Source organism: Oryzias latipes, chromosome 1, assembly GCF_053564925.1.
Source record: "Oryzias latipes strain Hd-rR chromosome 1, Olatipes_Hd-rR_3.1".
NCBI lineage: Eukaryota > Metazoa > Chordata > Actinopteri > Beloniformes > Adrianichthyidae > Oryzias > Oryzias latipes.
The window spans coordinates 11,363,606-11,382,770 of record NC_136237.1 but is presented as its reverse complement, the minus strand read 5'-3'; the positions used below and the strand labels follow the sequence as shown (position 1 = coordinate 11,382,770).

Genomic DNA, 19,165 nt, shown 5'->3' with positions numbered 1-19,165 from the left:
AAGAGGTTTTATGTGTGCAAGATCCGGGGATCCTTTGTGCCCAATAAAAAGTTTCAAGAAATACATCTCTAAATGTCCCCCAGACGCAAAATCTTTTTATTTGCATCCGAAGCGCTCCGTCACCGCAGCATCCTAGGTTTGGTACTCCAGGGAACCGATGGGTGTCAACTACCTGGGAGCAATGCTAAAGAAAATTAGTGAAGGTCTGTACAAATACGTAGCCCTAAATATTTTGTCAAACCTCTCTTTCTCTTTTGTTAATAGCCTACGTGTTTATTATTGTTTCTTTAAGGTTGGTCTGTCGCATATTTACACAAACCACAGCCAACAGAGCATGCTATGCGCTTCGTGTCGGATGGTTCAGGCTGCCACAGCGTGCTTTAATTTCTGATAATGCACACTTCCCTTACATGTAAAACATTAGAGAATTAGTCGCTGCATATCGGGCAGATGGAGAGGCTTCGGGTATGTGAGAACAACTGTCTCAATAAATCTAAATGTCAAGGAAAACTCCTGGTTTTGTCTGTATACGGCAGCTTTATGTTTCTTTGAAGTCGAAGACCCTTATTCGGTTTCCTCATTGGCTCTTTTCTACCCAAAGGAACTTTTCAAATACATTTAAATTGTGTTTTTAATTAGCTTTTAAGCTTTGGGCTACTAATTTAGTAGTTTGAGCCGCAAGACGCGTCAAGAGAGATGGATGAGGTGAACAGTTTTCTTTATTTTCAGTATCAGAAAATAAAGAAAACGGAAATAATCCAAGTTGGTGTTTAGTTAGTGAAGTTAGTTTTTTTCTGTCTGTGGCCCGGCACAAAATGGTGATATGGTTTGGGGACCATATCACCATTCCCCCAGACCACTGGTCTGGGGTATCTAGTCAAGATTATCTAGTGCAACAACGGCTAACAACTTTTTTTTCTTTTTAGTAGCAGATTTGACGTCACTGATTTCCCAAAGTAAAACCTAATATCAACATTTTACGAAGACTATTTATCAATCAGCTATGCTCTGAAGATGAAAACTAAGATGGTTTATAAAAATAATTAATGAAAATACTTTTTTTCCCCAATGAAAAATCCTTCTAATGCCATGCATTGTGGTCTATATTTTTAATGACCATCAATGCACACTGGTTTTTCACAGAGACCTCTGGGAAATTTCAAGGGCACTAGATTTTGGAATTTTAGATTTGGACAAGTCTACAAAATGGCGAGTGCTCTATATGGTACACTAAGTACTGAGTAGAGAAGGAATTGGAGCACAACTTTAGACTTTATATCAGAAGGGAATTTAAGTTATGTCTGACTCCGAATTCCCTCCATTGCCCCTTAACTATTAAAAACCTGTATAGTGTGGAATTAGCTAGTGCCCAGGATTTTAAAAGCAATTGAGACACCATGCTCACTAAATTTTTTTACGGAGATATCATGTCTCTAATTTTCACAAAGTAAAAAACTTTTTAATATGAGCATTTTACAAAGACTATTTATGAATTCACCGTGTTCTGATGATGAAGATGTTGATGGTTTATAAAAAACTAAAATAAAATAAAAAATTTTATCAAAATTTTTCAAACATAATGCATTGTGGTCTATAGTGGCCAATCTAGTGAGCATCAGTGCACAGTTTCTCATAGAGACTTCTGGAAAATTGCTTTGGCATCGGATTTTGGAATTGTAGATTTGGACAACACTACTAAATAGCAAACACACTATATAGTGCACTATGTAGTGTGTAGTAAAGGAATTCGGACACAACCTCAATGACCCCCCCCCCCCCCCATGTTCCATACAGGAAGTACCCGCAGGCTCCAAGAAGTCTAACTCAGTTAGACTTCTATTGAGAACTGGTTCTAGTACTCAGTCATTTTTTTGTCACACGAACCATTCTTTCTCTACTACCTGTTTTTAACATGATCTTACTAACTCTGATTTTATTTAATAAAGTTTTTTCCATGTTGCATGATATTCAAGTTATGAACTGACCAATCAGATCCCTCAAAAACTTTATTGGTGCATGAAAATATCCCCCACACCATCAAGTGGGTTGATGACACCCATGCTCTGGGCCTCTTTTCCAGCCCCGTAGCAGGTCAGTCAGCCTTTGGTGCCAACATCACAGTACTTCTCTCGTCCTCATTGTAGTTTGCTCCTCAGCTCGTGAAGCTCTGAGATCCAAACATCAGCTGATGAAAGCCAGACCGCTCAACAAGTCCTCTCCTGCCACCAAAGCCAAAGCCCGGGAATGCTCTGGTACCAGCTTACACAGTGTTTCCCCCTCGTATTCCCTGATTAGGTTTTGATACTCTTTACAACCTGTTTTCATCAGACTTCCTAGTCAGTCTAGCATAAAGTAAAGACTTGGGATCACACCCCCTCATGGGCCCACCACCTACAGGAGAGCTCAGAAGGGCAATTTGGTTTGGTGGCAGCCAAAAGCGGGTGCCTCAGTGACCTAACCCCCTGTCGTGGAATTTAGCTTTTGGGACTTGAACTGTCACCTCTCTGGGAGGAAAAGAGCCTTAGCTTGTTAGAGAGGTTCAGAGATACCGGTTAGATGTAGTTGGGCTCACCTCTATGCTCAGCCTGGACTCTGAGACTCCACCATTAGGGAGTTGCTCAGGGTGAGAGGTGACGGGCTGGGGTTGCCTTTCTCGTGAGCCCTCAGCTCAATTGCCAACTTTTGGAGTTTCCTCCGATGGAGTGGGTCTTGTGTCTTTGCCTTTGGGTAGGGAATAGGTCTCTGAATGTGGTTTCTGTCTACGGGCAGCACAGCAGCTCAGAGTATCTGGTATTGGTGTTTCATAGAGGGGTACTAGAAAGAATTCCACTGTCCCTCTGAGGGACTTCAATGTCCACATGAGCAACAACAGTGGCACCTGGAAGGCCGTGATTGAAAGGAATGGCTCCCTGATCTAAACCGGAGTGGTGTTTTGTTGTTGTACTTGTGTGCTCATCATAGTTTGTCCATAACAAACACTGTTCGAACTATAGAGTGTCCGTCAGTACACAGCACCAGGACACCTTAGGAAGGAGATTGATGATTGACTTTTTAGTAATTTTAGGCAAACTTAAGCATTGGTAAAGAGAGAGACCGATCAATACTCTGTGGTGAGTTAGATCTGCTAGCAGGGAGGGAGGCCAGAAAGGCTTGGGAGACCCAAATGTACTGAGTGGGTTTGCTGGGAAGGTCTGGCTGAGCCCTCTGTCTGGGAGATTTTTAACTCACACATCTGAGAGAGTGTGGATCATAGGGGGGATAGAGACTGGACCATGTTCTCCACCTCAGTTCTCTCTGCTGCTGTTCAGAGCTGTTGTCGAAAGGTCTCTGGTGCCTGTTGTGGTGGCAATCCAAGAACCTGGTGTTGGACACCAGAAGTAAGGAATTCTGTCAAGCTGAAGAAGCAGTCCTACCAAGCAATGCTGACTTGTAGGACTCCCGAGGTACTGGCAGTCTAAGCAAGCCCTGCCCCTGGTTCTTATGAAGGCAACAACCAGGATTCAAACCTGAACCTTCTCGCTGTGAGGTGGTGTAATACACCACTATGCAGCCCCTCCTAATTATTGCAGATCCTTATTTGAGACTACATTATTTTTGTATTGTGTTTAAGCTGTTTCCTGCTACTCATAGAAGTGGTTGCCTAAATAAATGATGGTCTATGCATAAGAAAACCATTAAACAGTTTTTAGGGGGCAGCAAGGGGTTTTACCTCAACTTGGTGCAGTCAGCCCAAAAAAACTGAGAACTACTTTTATAAGTTGAAGTGACACAATCTCTTTTGATTTTAGTTTATTTTTCTATTGTTCCAATTTATCCAGCAGAAACCAACAATGCTAATGTTGTTAGCCATGTTTAAAATACTGGGGTTTCTAACCTCCTCAGCCTTCATTTGTTTTTCCTTGTTGGACAGCTCTGATCTCATTTCTGGATTAGCTTCTAAGTCCTGCTGCTCTGCCTCCACAGGCAGAGGTGGTTCAGTGGGATATTAGGCGGCGTGAAGCCCGTACCTTTACGGATGCACCTTCACTAATCAGGTCTGACCAGTGAGTCTGTCTTACGCTACAGGTCTGGTAAGCATTTATTTATACATACATTTATCACTTTTTTAAACTTACAGACTACTTTTTACAATTGAAAAAAACATGGGATAAGATGCCAAACATCTCTATGACTACTTAACTTGAAAGTTAAGCCCATGATGCATGGTTGCCAGACAGGCTGCTCAAAATAATTAGTTGGGGAACGTATTTGGATGACTGGAACTATCTACACTCGACCATAAAGACATGCAAAAAAATAAAACTCAACATGTTCTGGTTGTGTCCAAAGCTTCAACAATTCTGGTTCTATGTGTTTAATGTGTTATTGGGAGCCTATACCTATCACATTGCACCTAACCTGATCACTGCAATATTTGGAGTTGCTCCCAATGATGAGGTACCAGGCACGATGAAACAGGCTTTGGCTTTTACCACTTTACTGACTCATCGTCTGATTTTACTTAAATGGAAAGATTCCCGTCCCCCTTACAAAGTCCACTGGCTCCGTGACGTGCTTTACAATCTTAAACTTGAGAAACCTCAGTTCTCACTTAGAGGCTCAATTAAATGATTTCAGGCCACCTGGAATCCCTTTCTACTATTTGTCGGTACCATGGTCTTGCCTTCTGAGTACAACTGAACTCTACTCTTGTTTTCTACTAATTCTTCCTCCTAAATTCATAATTTTACTCAAAATTACCAATTTATTATTATTATTTGTTTTGGTTTTTTGCTGTTCAATTTTATTTTATTTATTTGTTTTTTGTTTGTTTTTGGCCAAGGAAAGGAGGGAGGGTGTTGGGAAGGGAAGGGTGGAGGGCTGGCTGGGTTATGTAGATTGGGCTGTGGGATGATAGAATGGGAGTGGGAAACGGTTGAAGGAGTTTGGGGTGGTCGTGACATTCTTTGATTGTTTTCCTCATCTATAATTGTAAATGCTTTGTACTGGAATGTCTGTTCTTTGAAAATGTTCAATAAACAAAGTTGGAAAAATAAATAAATAAATAAAAATCAATCTCTTAAAACCCAGAAAAAACCCTCTGGTGACTAATCATTAAATTATCATTAAATCCAAATCCTCTGTCTCTTCTGGTGTCCCCCACGGTTCTGTCCTTGGTCTTCTTCTTTTCATTAATTATCTTCTCCCCCTTGGCAATATCTTCCGTAAATTTAATGTTAATTTTCACTGTTTTGCCGATGACACCCAGCTCTATGTATCAAGCAAACCTGACTCCTGTCTTCCAACCTCCTCCCTCCACTCCTGTCTATCTGAAATGAAAAACTGGTTCACCTTAAACCTTCTCAAACTAAATAGTGATAAAACCGAGCTACTTCTAGTAGGTTCCAAATCCACCCTCTCCAAAGCAACAAGTCTTACTCTTTCCATCGATTCGTCTTCTGTCTCCCCCTCCCCTCAGGTGAAGAGTCTGGGTGTCATCCTAGATAGCTCCTTATATTTTCAGTCCCACATCAATAATATTAATCATTTCCATCTACGTAACATTAATCGTCTACGCCCCTCCCTCACCGCCCCCTCTGCTTCTATCCTGGTTCACAGTCTGGTCACTTCCCGTTTAGATTATTGTAATTCCTTCCCCAATAAGCTCCAATTGGTCCAGAACTCAGCTGCCCGCATCATCTCCAGAATCCCCTCCTTCAGTCATATCACCCTGGTTCTCCACCAGCTGCACTGGCTCCCCATAACCTCCAGAATCCAATTCAAACTCCTGCTGTTCACCTTTAAGGCCCTCCATAACCTGGCCCCTCCTCATCTCTCCAACCTCATCCATATCAAAACCCCCCCTCGTTCTCTTCGGTCCTCCTCGTCTGTTCAACTCTCTGTTCCTCCGGCCCGACTAGTCACCATAGGAAGCAGAGCCTTCAGCTGCTCAGCTCCCAAACTCTGGAACCCCCTCCCTCCTGATCTATGTAACATAGACTCTCTTCCTACTTTCAGATCTAAACTCAAAACTCATCTGTTCATTTCTGCTTTCCCATCCTGGTTCACTTTTGATTTTGTCTTTTATATTTATTGTGCTTTTAATGTGTATTTTTAACCTTTGTTTTGTAAAGTGTCCTTGGGTTTCTTGAAAGGCGCTTTAAACTAAATGGATTATTATTATCATTAAAGTTACCGACGCAGCTCGTACATTTAAATTTGGGAAGCCCATTCACCACTTTGAGTCTCTCGACGATAGCTTGTGGTGTGCTCCTCTTGGTGTAATGTCTCCTTTCACCACTCAGCTGATTCCCCACGCCTTGACGTAACCGTGGCTTACACTCTACCATTCCAGTCACAGTCTTACTTTTACATGTTGCTTCCAACAGTCAGGGACTGTGCTCCTTAGCATCCAAGTTGTACTGCTGCTACTTTGCACACCAGCAGCCTATGAAAACAAACAAATCTCCCTCTTATGTGCAACCACGCCCTCCCAAAATGGTGTGCCTCATCCAGAAGTAATCAAGTCACAGAGTGATGTCAGGCAACCATCTGCTGGTATTTACTGCTTGTAGAGGTGTTATTGTTTAAGTTTTACACATTAACATAGCTAATGAGATGATGTGAAAATTCAGACCAGGGCCAAAAACTGAAAGTCTTGTAGAACAGCAAGTCTCTGGATGATGACGATCGGGTAGCAGATCCCCGACCAGAAAGTGCTCAGTTTGAATGGATAGAACTGTTTCCACAGAAAGATGAGATTCTTCTCAAATTGTGAACCAGGTTGGTTTGGAACAGAATCAATAATCATTGTTCTTGGTATCCCTGCAGGGCATCAAAGCAGTCATACTTAACCCTTGTGCTATCTTAGATGACCCCACCCTTACATTGACGTGTTCTCCCTACCATGACAAAGGTGGATAAAGGTGGAAAGATTTCATGTAATCCATGGACACCAGTGAAGATCATAAATCATTGAAGAAAAAAGGTTCAGAGCACTGTCTGGTGGGTATAGATGACCAACTCCCAATGTTAAAGTGCCTAAGATAGCACAAGGGTTACAGCGGGTCTGAAGCTGACCTCTGATTAATGTTTGTTTGCACTCAGAGGTCATCATTTGGGAATCAGTCAGTCCTTACATGCTAACAAGGAATAAAACCTGTGTTGAAGATGAAATAAGGACAGAGAGGTTTCATGGATCCAAAACCTTCTGGATTCATGTTTTGCCTCCAATTGTAATCTCCTGATCTTCTTTGCTGACAAGACAAAACTAATGTTTTCAAACTCAAAGAAGGTCTCTGAAAAAATTCCAATGGTGTCCTCCTTGGATGTTAATGTCATAACAGAGGTGGTTCACGGGTACAAGTACCTTAGTGTCTATATTGACGACTCCCTCATCTTTAAACCTCACATAGAAAAACGTTTAAAAAAACTCAAACTTAACTTGTCAGTGCCTGTCCACTCTCCCTCCTGGTAAAAACTGAAGAATCCTCAACAACCCAAAACCACTTGGACTTTTTGTTAATCTATTATTCTCCTGACCTACTGAATGAGGGGCAAAGTCTGAAAACACCCGCTTTCTAGAAGCATGAGAACCAACTCTCATACCTTTGGATGTCAGAATTGAGAAAGCCTTTCAGAGAAGAGGTGAAGCTTTTTCAGTAAAAACAGATACAAAAGTCCAACTGAACGCTTTCTTGTACCTACTAGTGCTAGTTGTGTTGCTTCCACTCAGACATCTGTAGGATTGAGTCCAGTTGTCAATATTCACATGCTGAGTGAAATCTGAGACTGAATGTCATCTGCATTGTTGTGGCATTATTGCTGCATATTAACTGGCCTAGAAAGAGCTTGTACAAACCCCACAGATCAAGGCCCTTTGGTATGAGATTTAGTTTCTGATTTCAACATCCAAATAACTAACTTGAACAATTCAAAGACAGTACTACAGCTGCTTACCCAATCCTCTAGTACAGGGTTTCCCCAGTTAATACCGTCCTGCATTTTTATTTTCCCCTGCTCAAACACACTTGCCTTTTGATGGCAGCCATTATCAGGCTTCTGCAGAACTTGATGAGGAGGGCAGTGTGCGGGTTGGGAAACGGCTCCCAAATGATCAGCTGTTTAGACAGTAGCACTCTCATTCAACAAGACTAGGATTTTGTTTGTTTCATTCAGACAGTTGTCCTTTGTGTCAGTGCTGTGATAAGGCCTAAAACCACATCAAAAGAATTAACAATTGGAGCTGTGCTAAACTTGCTATTTCCCCCCCTGGGATAAATAGTCTGATATAGAAAGTCACTGAAATTATGGAAAAATACTTGAAGAATTTGGAAATGCCTCAAGGTGCAGCAAGAGGTCAACCACATGTGTTAGTGTAGATTTACTGCTCAAAACACATTTTAGGAATCCAGTAAGAACTACATGGGAGCAGGAACTTGGGTTGGACTGTGTTTTTTTTTTTTTTAACCAAAGTGGGAAGTATATCAGCTCAACATTTCCAAACTAAGCTTAATGTTAAAGAAAAAACACAGAACTTCTGGTTGGATAAGATTTAATTATATTCTATCATTAAATATTACAAATGATACAGTGCATCGTCTCATACATTTTATCACCAGGGTGCAGCAGGAGAGGCTGAAGAAAAGCTTCAGCAGCATTTACTCACCTGTGGGAGGAACTTCTTAAGTAAACTTGATTACCACAAACCCCTCTGGCACCTGCAGTGTCAACAACCATGGCTGTTTAGAAGAGCAAAGAATGCTGGGAAACAACCCCGAGTAAATACTTCTGTTCTTTTTAGGTGGAGGGGTGCATGGCAAAGGGGTGTGGAAACCTCAGCAGGCTTGGAATGCAACACCCCCATCCTAAAAACACAGGAGGGGCTTCTGTGCACGTGGATACGAGTAGCGTGCACCCGAAACATTGTGTCTCATATGTCACTATGGAGGGGGCTCAGGGCCCTCTGCCATCATTTCCAAGGCACAGAGGCGGACAGGGAAGCATCCTCGGCCGTACCAAGCGGTCCTCCAGGGGAGGGATGTGGAGGAGCAGGAGAGCTCCAGGTGCAGGTCCAAGTCCCCCTCTACCACCAGGTGAAGAAGGGTCTTCTGCTCTGGAAGCTCTGTGTGTACGACTCGCTGTTGGCCTTCTGTGGAGCCCTCGCCGTCTCAACAATCACGGGGGGCAGCTGCACCAGCTGGAGGGGGGTTTTTCCGTCTCTCAGGGCTTGGTTGAGATTCAGGATCTGGGGAAGAAGGGTTACAGATAAAAGCCTCGAAAGAACCGAGATCTGAATGCATCCAAAATATCTGAGGATGTGCTCACCTGCCCCCGCATGACTGCCACCTGCTTGTGGAACTGTCCTCGGTCAAAACCAGGATCTTTCTGCGGGAACAACAGGATCAGATCAGACCTCCCATCCGTCACCTAAACACAGTTCTCCATCACCCTAATGCTATGTTCACGCCAAGCATGTGACACACGTTCAAGAACGCTCTAAAAGCACATTCCTGTACGCGGGTTTATCACATGGTGTCAACATTGACGCTATCAAATTCATGTTCGCCACCTTTGGTTGGAAGTGGCTTGGTGGGAAATGGAAGTGGTGCAAATCTTGTGGGACAGCTGCTTTGCTGCTAATGCTACATTCACAACAAGCAAATGAGGTTAAAGCGCGTTCAATGATCCACGTTCAGGATGGTTTTAGCGTACGGAGTTCACACTTGACTGTTGCTACCAGACACTAGCTCATGTTCTCCCAGCTGGAGGAGGCTTGGTGCAAAATGTTGAAGTGCTGCAAATCTGGTCAATCTCATTCCAAGCCTTTTCTTATTTTGATGTTTAAAAAATTTGGTGTCATATACTTCCAGCTGGGCACAAACCCCAATGATTAAGTTATTTGACACTTCCATGAATCAAAAGTGAAGCCATCCATACGTCATTACCACATCAATGGCCGCATATTTTGTAGGTAGAGCCTGCAAACAGCCTTCAAAACGTGCGTAGCTATGCATGAATGCGAGAGTTTGGAACGCGGCAGAGCGAAACATCCGTTTACGTAGACTTTTCATTGAAAGTGGTTGTTTGGATGCGTGCCGCTGAGGGTGGTGTGAACATAACTTTAGACGGCATCATGAGCGACCTGCCTTGAATAACTCGTACAGGTCCTCCTCCAAGTCTTTGATGAAGTTCGGGTCAGACAGTTTGGGAACAACCAAATCCTGAATTTCCTGCGAGAAAGGAACTTTGGCCTGGGCCAGCCACGCCCAGTAGAACGGATCTGAGAAAGAAGAACACACAGCCTTTGTTCACACTGAATGATGCATCATGGGAAAATGACCACAAGCAAAAAAAAAACAAAGAAAGGTCTAGGAAAGCGGGGCTCACAGGCTCTCCAGGAGTCCGGGTGTTTAAGTGGAAAAGCCAGGCCGTTGTCTATAGCTGCTAGCTTAATGACAGGGTCCTTCACCACAACCCAGTCTGTGTCCTGCAGGGAGAGGTGGGGGGGTCACAGCTCAGAGCACGGCAGAGGAAGCATCAGCATGAAAATGATTTCTCTGAAATGAATCACGTGACAGAGAGCTCCTCTCCTGATCAAAACCCTGGATGATGGATCAACCACTAATGAGAATTATCTGCAGAGGTAGAAGCAGCTGCTGCTATTGATAAAGACCAGCAGCAACCTTCTATACTTCAGTGCATCTGTGGATCCAAACGACCTTCAAACACGGAGGAAGACTGGACGAAGATGCTAAAATCCACAAAACAAAGATCCAGAAAGCCGCAGGGAACCCGGATGCTGGTCAACCATGTGGTACCGAGATGGTTCTCTTCTCTTACACACATGGTGACTGTAACTATCAAAGTTTTTGAAGTTTATATCCTAATTACACAAAATGTTATAAAAAAAAAAATAAAAAAAAATACAACTGATATTTTAGGCGCGGCTGTGAGAATAAGTGTGTGTGTCTCACCCTGTTCCCAATGGCATCCATGGGACAGTCGTACTTCAGCAGCCAGTTGTCATTTCCTCTGTCTGTTGCAGAAAAACGTTCCAACATCAGCTGGGAGGCAAAGGTCCAAACGGGCCGGCCTGGATGTGAGGACTCACCTGTGTTCCTGATAATGTAGTCCAGAACCACGAGTCGCTCAAACTGGAGCTGCAGCTGCCGGTTGGTATTTTCCGGCAGAGGATCGGCCTCAAACTTCCTCAGCCAGAAGTCTGCGTCTTTGTAGCCGTCCACGAACAGCTGGAAGGAGCCCACCTGGAACCCAGTCAGTAGAACCGTGTCAGCATTGAGCCCCCAGCCTCAGTCCTAACTTCACCACCGGACACCCTCACATCTGTCCTGCTTTGAGCAACCTCAAGCATCGTTTTTCATCTTCTGCTGCCTTTCAGCAACAAGCAAAAACTTAACCTGCAATAAAGCAATCGAACATTTTGAGCTCAGAGGAGAACAAACCTCAGCGCCCCCCCCCTAACCCTGAAGACCGGTTCTCTGGTGCTTCAGACAAGAACTTGGTTAAAAATTCTTCTGCAGAACCCAGCATTCCTGTAGCTTCAGTTTATTTACCACGGCAGGTCTACAGGAAGCAGCCCCAGACAATTACACTTCCACCACCATGTTTACTTGTTGGTGTAATGTTCTAGTTTTTACTCCAGATGTAACTGAACCCACAGCTTTGAGAAAGTTCTATTCAGTCATCAGAGGATTTTTCTCAACGGTTTTTCATCAAGCTGAGACTTTCTGATGTTTTTTGCACACCGTCTGCTTCTGACAGTGAGATCATGACCTCTGACCTTAAGGGGGCAGGTGTAGCTTGCACATCTGTCATGTTCTCCAAGCTGGCCACTCCCTACCTCAATGGGTTCTCCTCTGTTTGTGTTTTCCCCATTTGGCTCACAGATCTGAAGAAATGCTGTGGTAACCTTCAGACTGATGGATCTTGGTGACCCTTGGTGACTCTTTTTCTCTGGATCTCAGCATGAAGAGGAGCGTCCAGGATCTTCTGGCCTGCTTCTCTGTCAGGAGGTCCTACCTAACAACCCTTCATTTATGGCGTGTGTGTGTTGGGGGGGTCTTTGTGACAGTAAACACCTTCATTTTAACCGGATGTGTCTGTGTTGTAATATTCAAATGATAGTGACTATCCTCAGCACCGTCCTTCACCCCCCAAGCATGTAGTTACGGAGCTTACCTTTGGAGGTAGCCCGATCCTGTGAAAACGCTGTCCCACTTTGGGAACCTTCTCCAGCGCCAGCCTCTTTCCTCTGGATTTTACTCGGTCGATGGCGCTATAGTTGAAGGTCTCACTCGCCAGATACACCACCTGGGGGGAGGAGGGAGGACCATCACATCTCATTCTGATGGAGGTTTAATGTCAGCACAAAGGCCTGATGCTGGGGTCCCCTTTATGCTGCACATACATGGAAGAGTTAACTACCAACACTCATGAAATGAAGCCACAGCTCCCGAACAGTGACCTCTAGTGGGCAAAATGGAGACAGCAGCGATCAGCAAAATATGGATTCTTCTAAATCAAATCTCAGCTGATTTCATCATCATGGACAAAAATCTGCTTTCAAGAGACTCCATTTATAAGCCTGTTAGGTAAATACGGCAAAACAAAAGAGCAGGAAGAAATGATGAGGGGAGGAGCGAGTCCTTCAGTTTTTGGTGCAGGTCTTTGTTTTTGTGTCTCTACAAAAATGTCATTAAAGAAGATAAGTGATAGATTCATATTTCTCCAGTCAGTGCAGATTTCAGGTGTTTCAGTGGGTTAAACTGCTGTTAGCATCCTGCTAACACATTAACATGATTCCAGCAGCTTAATGTCATAAAAAATAAAAAAAAATAAACAAACGACAAAAGAAAAAAGCAACACGAATGCGCTGCACCTGTGTGAGGGCGTGGCCTGCAGAGTCATGGAAGATGACGGACGCTGACCATAGGATGAGGGTAGAGACTTAAAGGGGTGTGAGGCCGCGTTATGGTGACTCCAGACCTTAGAGGTGCAGATCTACAAAATGCAGCGAGCCGTGGGTGGAAAAAAGGCTGAGTGGGGGTCTCTCCCACTGCCTTACAGGCCCCCACACCCCCAACCTAACATTAGCGGTGCAGCAAAAAGGACGTGCGATATTAGAGCTATCCAGCCGTGCAGTTTTGAGTCAGATGATTCACCATGATTTGAATAAAGAAATACTCAAATGCAATTTTAGGCTTAATTTTCTGGATAAACGTAGCCCATCATCAGAAAAATCCTGCAAGAACATGTTAGAAACCCCAAATACACAATTCTAATCGAGTGGCTCTTTAACTATTAGCAGTCATTATTTTTACACTTTTCAGTTAAACTCTTTTTAGTGTCTGTTTCCTATGTTGTGTCCGGAGGAACTTGGTAAACTCAGCAGATCCTCAACTGCCTCTAAAATTAGTAAGAGAGAAGACGCTTACACCAGTGGTGGGCGGTCAAGGCCTTCTCTGAAGGCCTAAAACGATCTGAATCATTATTCAGAATCATACATTTTGTCCATTCATACTCATTAAATCATTCCAAATGGTCTGTCCGTTCTCTTTTGTTGTGTTCATGATGGTTATGCTGCTTCCAGGCAGACATATTTTCTTATTGGAGCCTTTATCCAATCACGTTTCAGCTGTCCTTTGTTGCCGGGCAGGGTCAGAGCTAAAGACTCCTTCTCTAGGAGTTCTAAAGGTCTTGTAATGCAAAATCAATGTGGGTCCATCAGTGTGCGGCTGTACCTTGGTCCTCGGAACAATGTTGAGCTCCAGTTTCTGATCAACCAAGCTGGCCCCGGCCTCGGACAGGTAGCCTTGGTTCAGAACCAAACAGTCGCGGCCAAAACAGCAGGGACAGCACAGCTTCTGGAGCCACTTGGTCCATTTGGGATTGAGCTGACCGTACGGCTCTTCGTTTTTGGGTTTGAACACCCCGATGACTTTCTGAGAGAAGAAAAAAAGGAAGTGGGCGGAGTCAAGCACAGAAAAGTAAAAACAGAATGGGGCTTTATTTTGAAGATCTGCAAAATAAACTTCAAAGCCTCTAAAGCTCATCTGATATTTTCAAAATAAAAGCATAGTATTTAAAGCCAAGGATGACAGTAATGAGCTTTCCATGACTCCGAATGTCCTTGTAACGTTTATCACAGCTTTAGACACGAAACTTCAGATTCTCTGCTGCAGACTGTGGCCGAACACACGCACGCGCACCGGGCCCAGTTCTTCACAGAAAACACATGACTGTGGTGACTAACTTCACGAAAGGCTGGGGGGGTTGGGGGGTCACATGACCAAACTGAATCTCTGCTAAATTAAAAGAGCTTCTCCCCCCACAGCTCCAGGCGGGACAGGAACGAACTAAACCTCACGTGCTTTGAAACGATGCGTTTCTTAATCCTAATTTTTAGTGAGAACGTCTGACCAGGCTGATGTTTACTGAGCTGCCGTAAAGCAGACGCAGCTGCGGTAAAGTACACACAGCTGGAGTTAAGTTGGTGAAATAAGCTAGAATTTCACAAAGTGGAAACTTTCTGCCACCCGGGTTCGGGTCCCCTTACCCCCTGAGCGTCTTTGACAAAGTAGCTCCCGCTGGAGCCCTGGTAGATTCTCTCCGGGTAGATGCCCTCCTCGATAGCCTGCTCGGCCTTCCTGATGATCTCCCTGAATTCTGGGTCTTCGGGGAACTCGTTCCTGTGCGGTTCCCGCTGCGCGTTCCCCCGGTCCAGCAGCGGCTGCCTCTCCCGGCTGCGTCCAGGGCTGCCAGCCGGAAGGCGCACCACGGAGCCCGGTGTGTTTCCAAACGCTCCCCGCGGGCTGGTGGGCTCCGTGGGGCAGTAGCTGAAGTCTCCAGAGTCCCTGATCGGAGAGACGAGCGGACTCGTCTCGTCCATGACTCTGAGCCGTGGTGGGGCTGTTTGGAGGTTGACTGAGCGGCCGGGATGTTTTGTTGTTTTGTTTTGTTGGTTAGCACGAAACGCGGCTAACGCCAAAGATCTGATGACTCTCAACTTCCGGGAAAAGGCGGGACCAGACTTTTTTTCCATTTGACCAATCAGCTTTCGAGGACTCCTGTGACCCCCTGCGTTGATTGGATAGTCTTGCTTCACCCACGAAAAACACGCGAGAGTGAAGAAAACCCGATTAATGATTTACTCAAAAAGGCTTTGACAAATATCTGCTTTTTTCTAATCCGTGACTCCTTTGACAGCTGAAAGGTCGGTTGTTTAAGACATGTTCACATATCTTTAGATAGACTATTGAGCAGTTTAGTTTTATTCAACCACGTTTTTCATATCCCTGAAATAAACAGCATTCTCTTAAAATATGACCAAAGTTATAAACATCTGAAGATGAGCTTAAGATTCATTCATGGTCACTATGATGAAGCAACATTATCATCATCTCCTTGGTGGAGTGTGAGTTTTGGAGCTGAAGAGGTTGACATTTTGTCTTTTTCACATGGATTATAGTTTTGGTGCTGAGTGTTGTTACTTTGGTTAATTGGTTTATGTTTACATTAGTTCATCTTTTGCGTGTTTCCTAGGGTTTGCTTGGCGGGCCTCTAGGGAGCTGGTGGCGTTTGTTTTAGATGCCATGGCTCTTCTTGCACCGATCACTCCACGGAAGCCGGCTCTGGCACTGGGCCGTACACAAAGACCCTTTCATTGGCTCACCAAGTTCCACGAGACTTAATGGAAACTGAGGGGAGGAAAAAAGAGCAGCAGACTTCAGAGCTAAAGGCTTTAATGCTGGATTATGAAGAATTTCAGCTTACAGTTTCAGAAGAAGCCACAGAGCTGCATCATCAAAAGAGTGAACATTGGCTCAGGAAAAATTAACAGAGAGTTTAACAAACATGACTCTCAACACTTCATTTCTAGTATTCCTTCATTAATCATTTAAAAATGTTGGATACATGTTTAAGAATAACTGTTTATTTGCCATCAGCTTCTAACAAGTACTACAATATCATACATAAACTGAAACATATTTTGACTTCTTCATTAAAGAACCCACTCCAATGTCAATTGTGTTATTAAAATATTTTCGTAGTATTTTTTTTCATACTTGTAAAGTGCTCTCTGTCGTCCTCAAAGGCCCAAAGCGCTTTACAGTCACAAATCCATTCACACACACCTTCACACACTGGTGGCGGCTCCGCTGCCAAAAACTGGCGCCAACCTTCCACAGAGGCAAAGTGGGGTTCAGTGTCTTGCTCAAGGACACTTTGACACATGGGCGGGCAAGGCAGGAATCGGACCTGCAATCTTCCGATCAGAGATCGACTGCCCTACCGCTGCACCACGGCGGAAAACGATGAACATGTATAAAGTGAATTAAGCTTAAAATTGCACTTCTGAGTATTTCTTTATTTAAATTGTTGTGATTTAGGAGCATACAAAAAAAGGCTGTATGAAAAAGCTTCTAGGTTTGACGAAGAAGCTGCAATAGGCAAGCCATAAGTTCCCTACTCCACTCCATTCCGATGCATCCACTTGTAGACAACTAGACTGTTGTATGTTCATTGTATGTACGTGCAGGGTTTAGCTTCATGCAGCCACTGCAGTCCCAGAGCCTGCGCAGGCTTTAGCTTCATGCAGCCACTGCAGTCCCAGAGCCTGCGCAGGCTTTAGCTTCATGCAGCCACTGCAGTCCCAGAGCATGCGCAGGCTTGCTCTGGGACCGCAGGTCCCAGAGCCTGCGCAGGCTTTAGCTTCATGCAGCCACTGCAGTCCCAGAGCCTGCGCAGGCTTTAGCTTCATGCAGCCACTGCAGTCCCAGAGCCTGCGCAGGCTTTAGCTTCATGCAGCCACTGCAGCCCCAGAGCCTGCGCAGGCTTTAGCTTTATGCAGCCACTGCAGGTCCCAGAGCCTGCGCAGGCTTTAGCTTCATGCAGCCACTGCAGTCCCAGAGCCTGCGCAGGCTTTAGCTTCATGCAGCCACTGCAGTCCCAGAGCCTGCGCAGGCTTTAGCTTCATGCAGCCACTGCAGCCCCAGAGCCTGCGCAGGCTTTAGCTTTATGCAGCCACTGCAGGTCCCAGAGCCTGCGCAGGCTTTAGCTTCATGCAGCTGCTTCAGGTTCTAGAGCTGGCAACCTTGCATTAGTCCACAGGTGCCTCTAAGGGCACACATCCACTGACTGTTACAAATACAAAATCCAAATCTTTTCCAGCAGAACTCATTCATACAGGTGAGCATCACAGTGTCATAATACCTATACCCGTGTTAACAGAAGAGGACATATAATGCACAAAAGGTTTTACTCAAACAGGTACTTCTACATTGTCAGATATGTGCTCCATTACAAATAAGGGTACTGATGAAAAGGTATTCAAGTGAAAGATAAAAGTAATTCTAAACTATTACTGAAGGACCCACTCCAATAAAAATGGTGTTTCCAATATTTTCTTGTAGCATGTTTCTCATAATGGAAGTCATATGTAAAACAACTTAAGATTAAAACTTTGTTTCTGAGTATTTATTCAAAATGTGATGGATAAGGAGTAAAAAGCCATCATTTGAAAAGGCTCAGGTTTGTGACACAGTAACTGGCCAAGTCTCCCCTCTCTACTAAAATTCTCAAGCATCCACTTGCAGACAATAGATCCAGGTACGTTTTTGTTTTCCTCATCTGAGATGATATCTAGCTCCAAACAGTATGGCTAGAAAGCTCCATTATGGATTAAGGAAATGTATTGAAATTTAAAGAGCAGGGGAGTTTCTGACTGGACTGTTTAACAAGATCTTGGAGAGTGAAAAGATGTCTAAGAAATGGAGAAGAGTTCTATTTTTAAGAAGAATGCCGACGGCAGAGTAGTAGAAACTAAGGGGAATAAAGAGTCAGACAAGGAAGTTATGATAGTGGAAGCAAGACTGAGAGTAGAAGTGAGCATTTGTGAGAAATAGTATGGTTTCATGTACAGAAATAACCACAGATGTAATATTTATTTTGAGGATGCCTCTGTAGAAAGACAGAGAAGATCAGAAGGAGCTGCCTTGAGTCTTTACAGATCTAGAGAAAGACTATGACAGAATATAGGGAGAGGTTGTTGGTTCCACCTCCTGTGGTTTGGATGAGGAAGTCAGGAGTGGCGGAGAGAGAGTTGAAGTTCCTCAGGACTGTTTTACATTGAAGTGAATGGCTATGTGATTTCTTAAAAACAAGACATTTTCAGAACCATCCTAAATATGACAGTGGGTGGACATAAATCAAAAATCCATACAGAAGAAGTTTGTTCTGAATTTATTTAAAAGGATACTAAATTAGTTGAAACCGTTTCAAGAAGGTTTTTATCAAAATAATTGTGTGCTATTTTTTTTAGAAAAACTGGAGTAAAGATTGATTTTATTTCCCTCTTATTATTTTCACTCATCAGGTTTTTCCTTTGAGTAGGACTACACAAAAGAAGATCAAACACGATCCCAATGACGACATCTCGCTCCAGCCAAATGAAATATCATTTTTTCCCTAATATTTGGAGGACTACAGATTTCTTAGTCGCATTGGTACGTTTCTCACTACAGTATTAAAGTTTGCAGCACTTCTAAGGCATTTCTCAAAACAGATTTTTCAAACTGCAAAACTCGATGCACAACCTGCAAAAGCGAGTCACTCTTTCAGAATGGAAAGTCAAATTCTGGAAAGGAAGTCAGTAGTTAAAAAATGGGTAGTTCAAGCTGCAAAAGCAAATCCCTTAATCAAAGTGGATGAATTGATCTTCAAAGTCAAGTATTTATGTCAGTGAAAGTTTCAGTGTCATCAAAATAACAAGTTATGACTCCAGCATCTTTGAACAATCAAGTCAAAAGGTTTATACATGTTTTCATTGAGACAGATTACTCTAAAAGTGCTTCCCAATACCATGTGAGACAGCATTACATACCACGAATGGCGTTTAGAAAACTGGAGTTTAATAAAAAATGAAGACACTGTATATGCACTTCTGCTGTAGACTCACAAAGGTCTTTTTTTAAATCTCTTTCTGCATGGTTTTCCTGCAATCCAGGCCATAGTTCATATGTTTTAACAGAGGGGAGTGGGAAGGGTGGGTTGGGTTTTTACTGTAATATTGTGTGTTTTCTGTTTTTAATGCTAAAGCGCTTCGAGCTGCACAAACGCATGAGAAGCACTATTTTATAAATAAAGTTTGATTTAATTTGATATG

General features: G+C 43.7%; 1 protein-coding gene across 1 annotated transcript; it reads right to left on the bottom strand.

Moving 5' to 3' along the window:
* Positions 1-8,516: 8,516 nt before the first annotated feature.
* Positions 8,517-15,038, bottom strand: pi4k2a (phosphatidylinositol 4-kinase type 2 alpha). Its single transcript, XM_078936951.1, has 9 exons — positions 14,558-15,038; positions 13,743-13,943; positions 12,181-12,312; positions 11,093-11,246; positions 10,956-11,017; positions 10,369-10,468; positions 10,124-10,261; positions 9,307-9,362; positions 8,517-9,226 (listed from the first exon to the last, which is right to left on the bottom strand). The coding sequence occupies exons 1-9, from the start codon at positions 14,888-14,890 to the stop codon at positions 9,065-9,067; spliced, it is 1,338 nt and encodes a 445-aa protein (XP_078793077.1). The 5' UTR covers positions 14,891-15,038; the 3' UTR covers positions 8,517-9,064.
* Positions 15,039-19,165: the final 4,127 nt, after the last annotated feature.

Excerpts from the sequence above, each read along its gene's own strand:
- pi4k2a (XM_078936951.1), bottom strand. The coding sequence starts at position 14,890 with ATGGACGAGACGAGTCCGCTCGTCTCTCCGATCAGGGACTCTGGAGAC. Across the intron at positions 12,313-13,742 it reads ACATTGTTCCGAGGACCAAG|GTGGTGTATCTGGCGAGTGA; the intron begins GTACAGCCGCAC and ends TCCTCCCCCCAG. Across the intron at positions 9,363-10,123 it reads GTACGAGTTATTCAAGGCAG|ATCCTGGTTTTGACCGAGGA; the intron begins GTCGCTCATGAT and ends TCCCGCAGAAAG.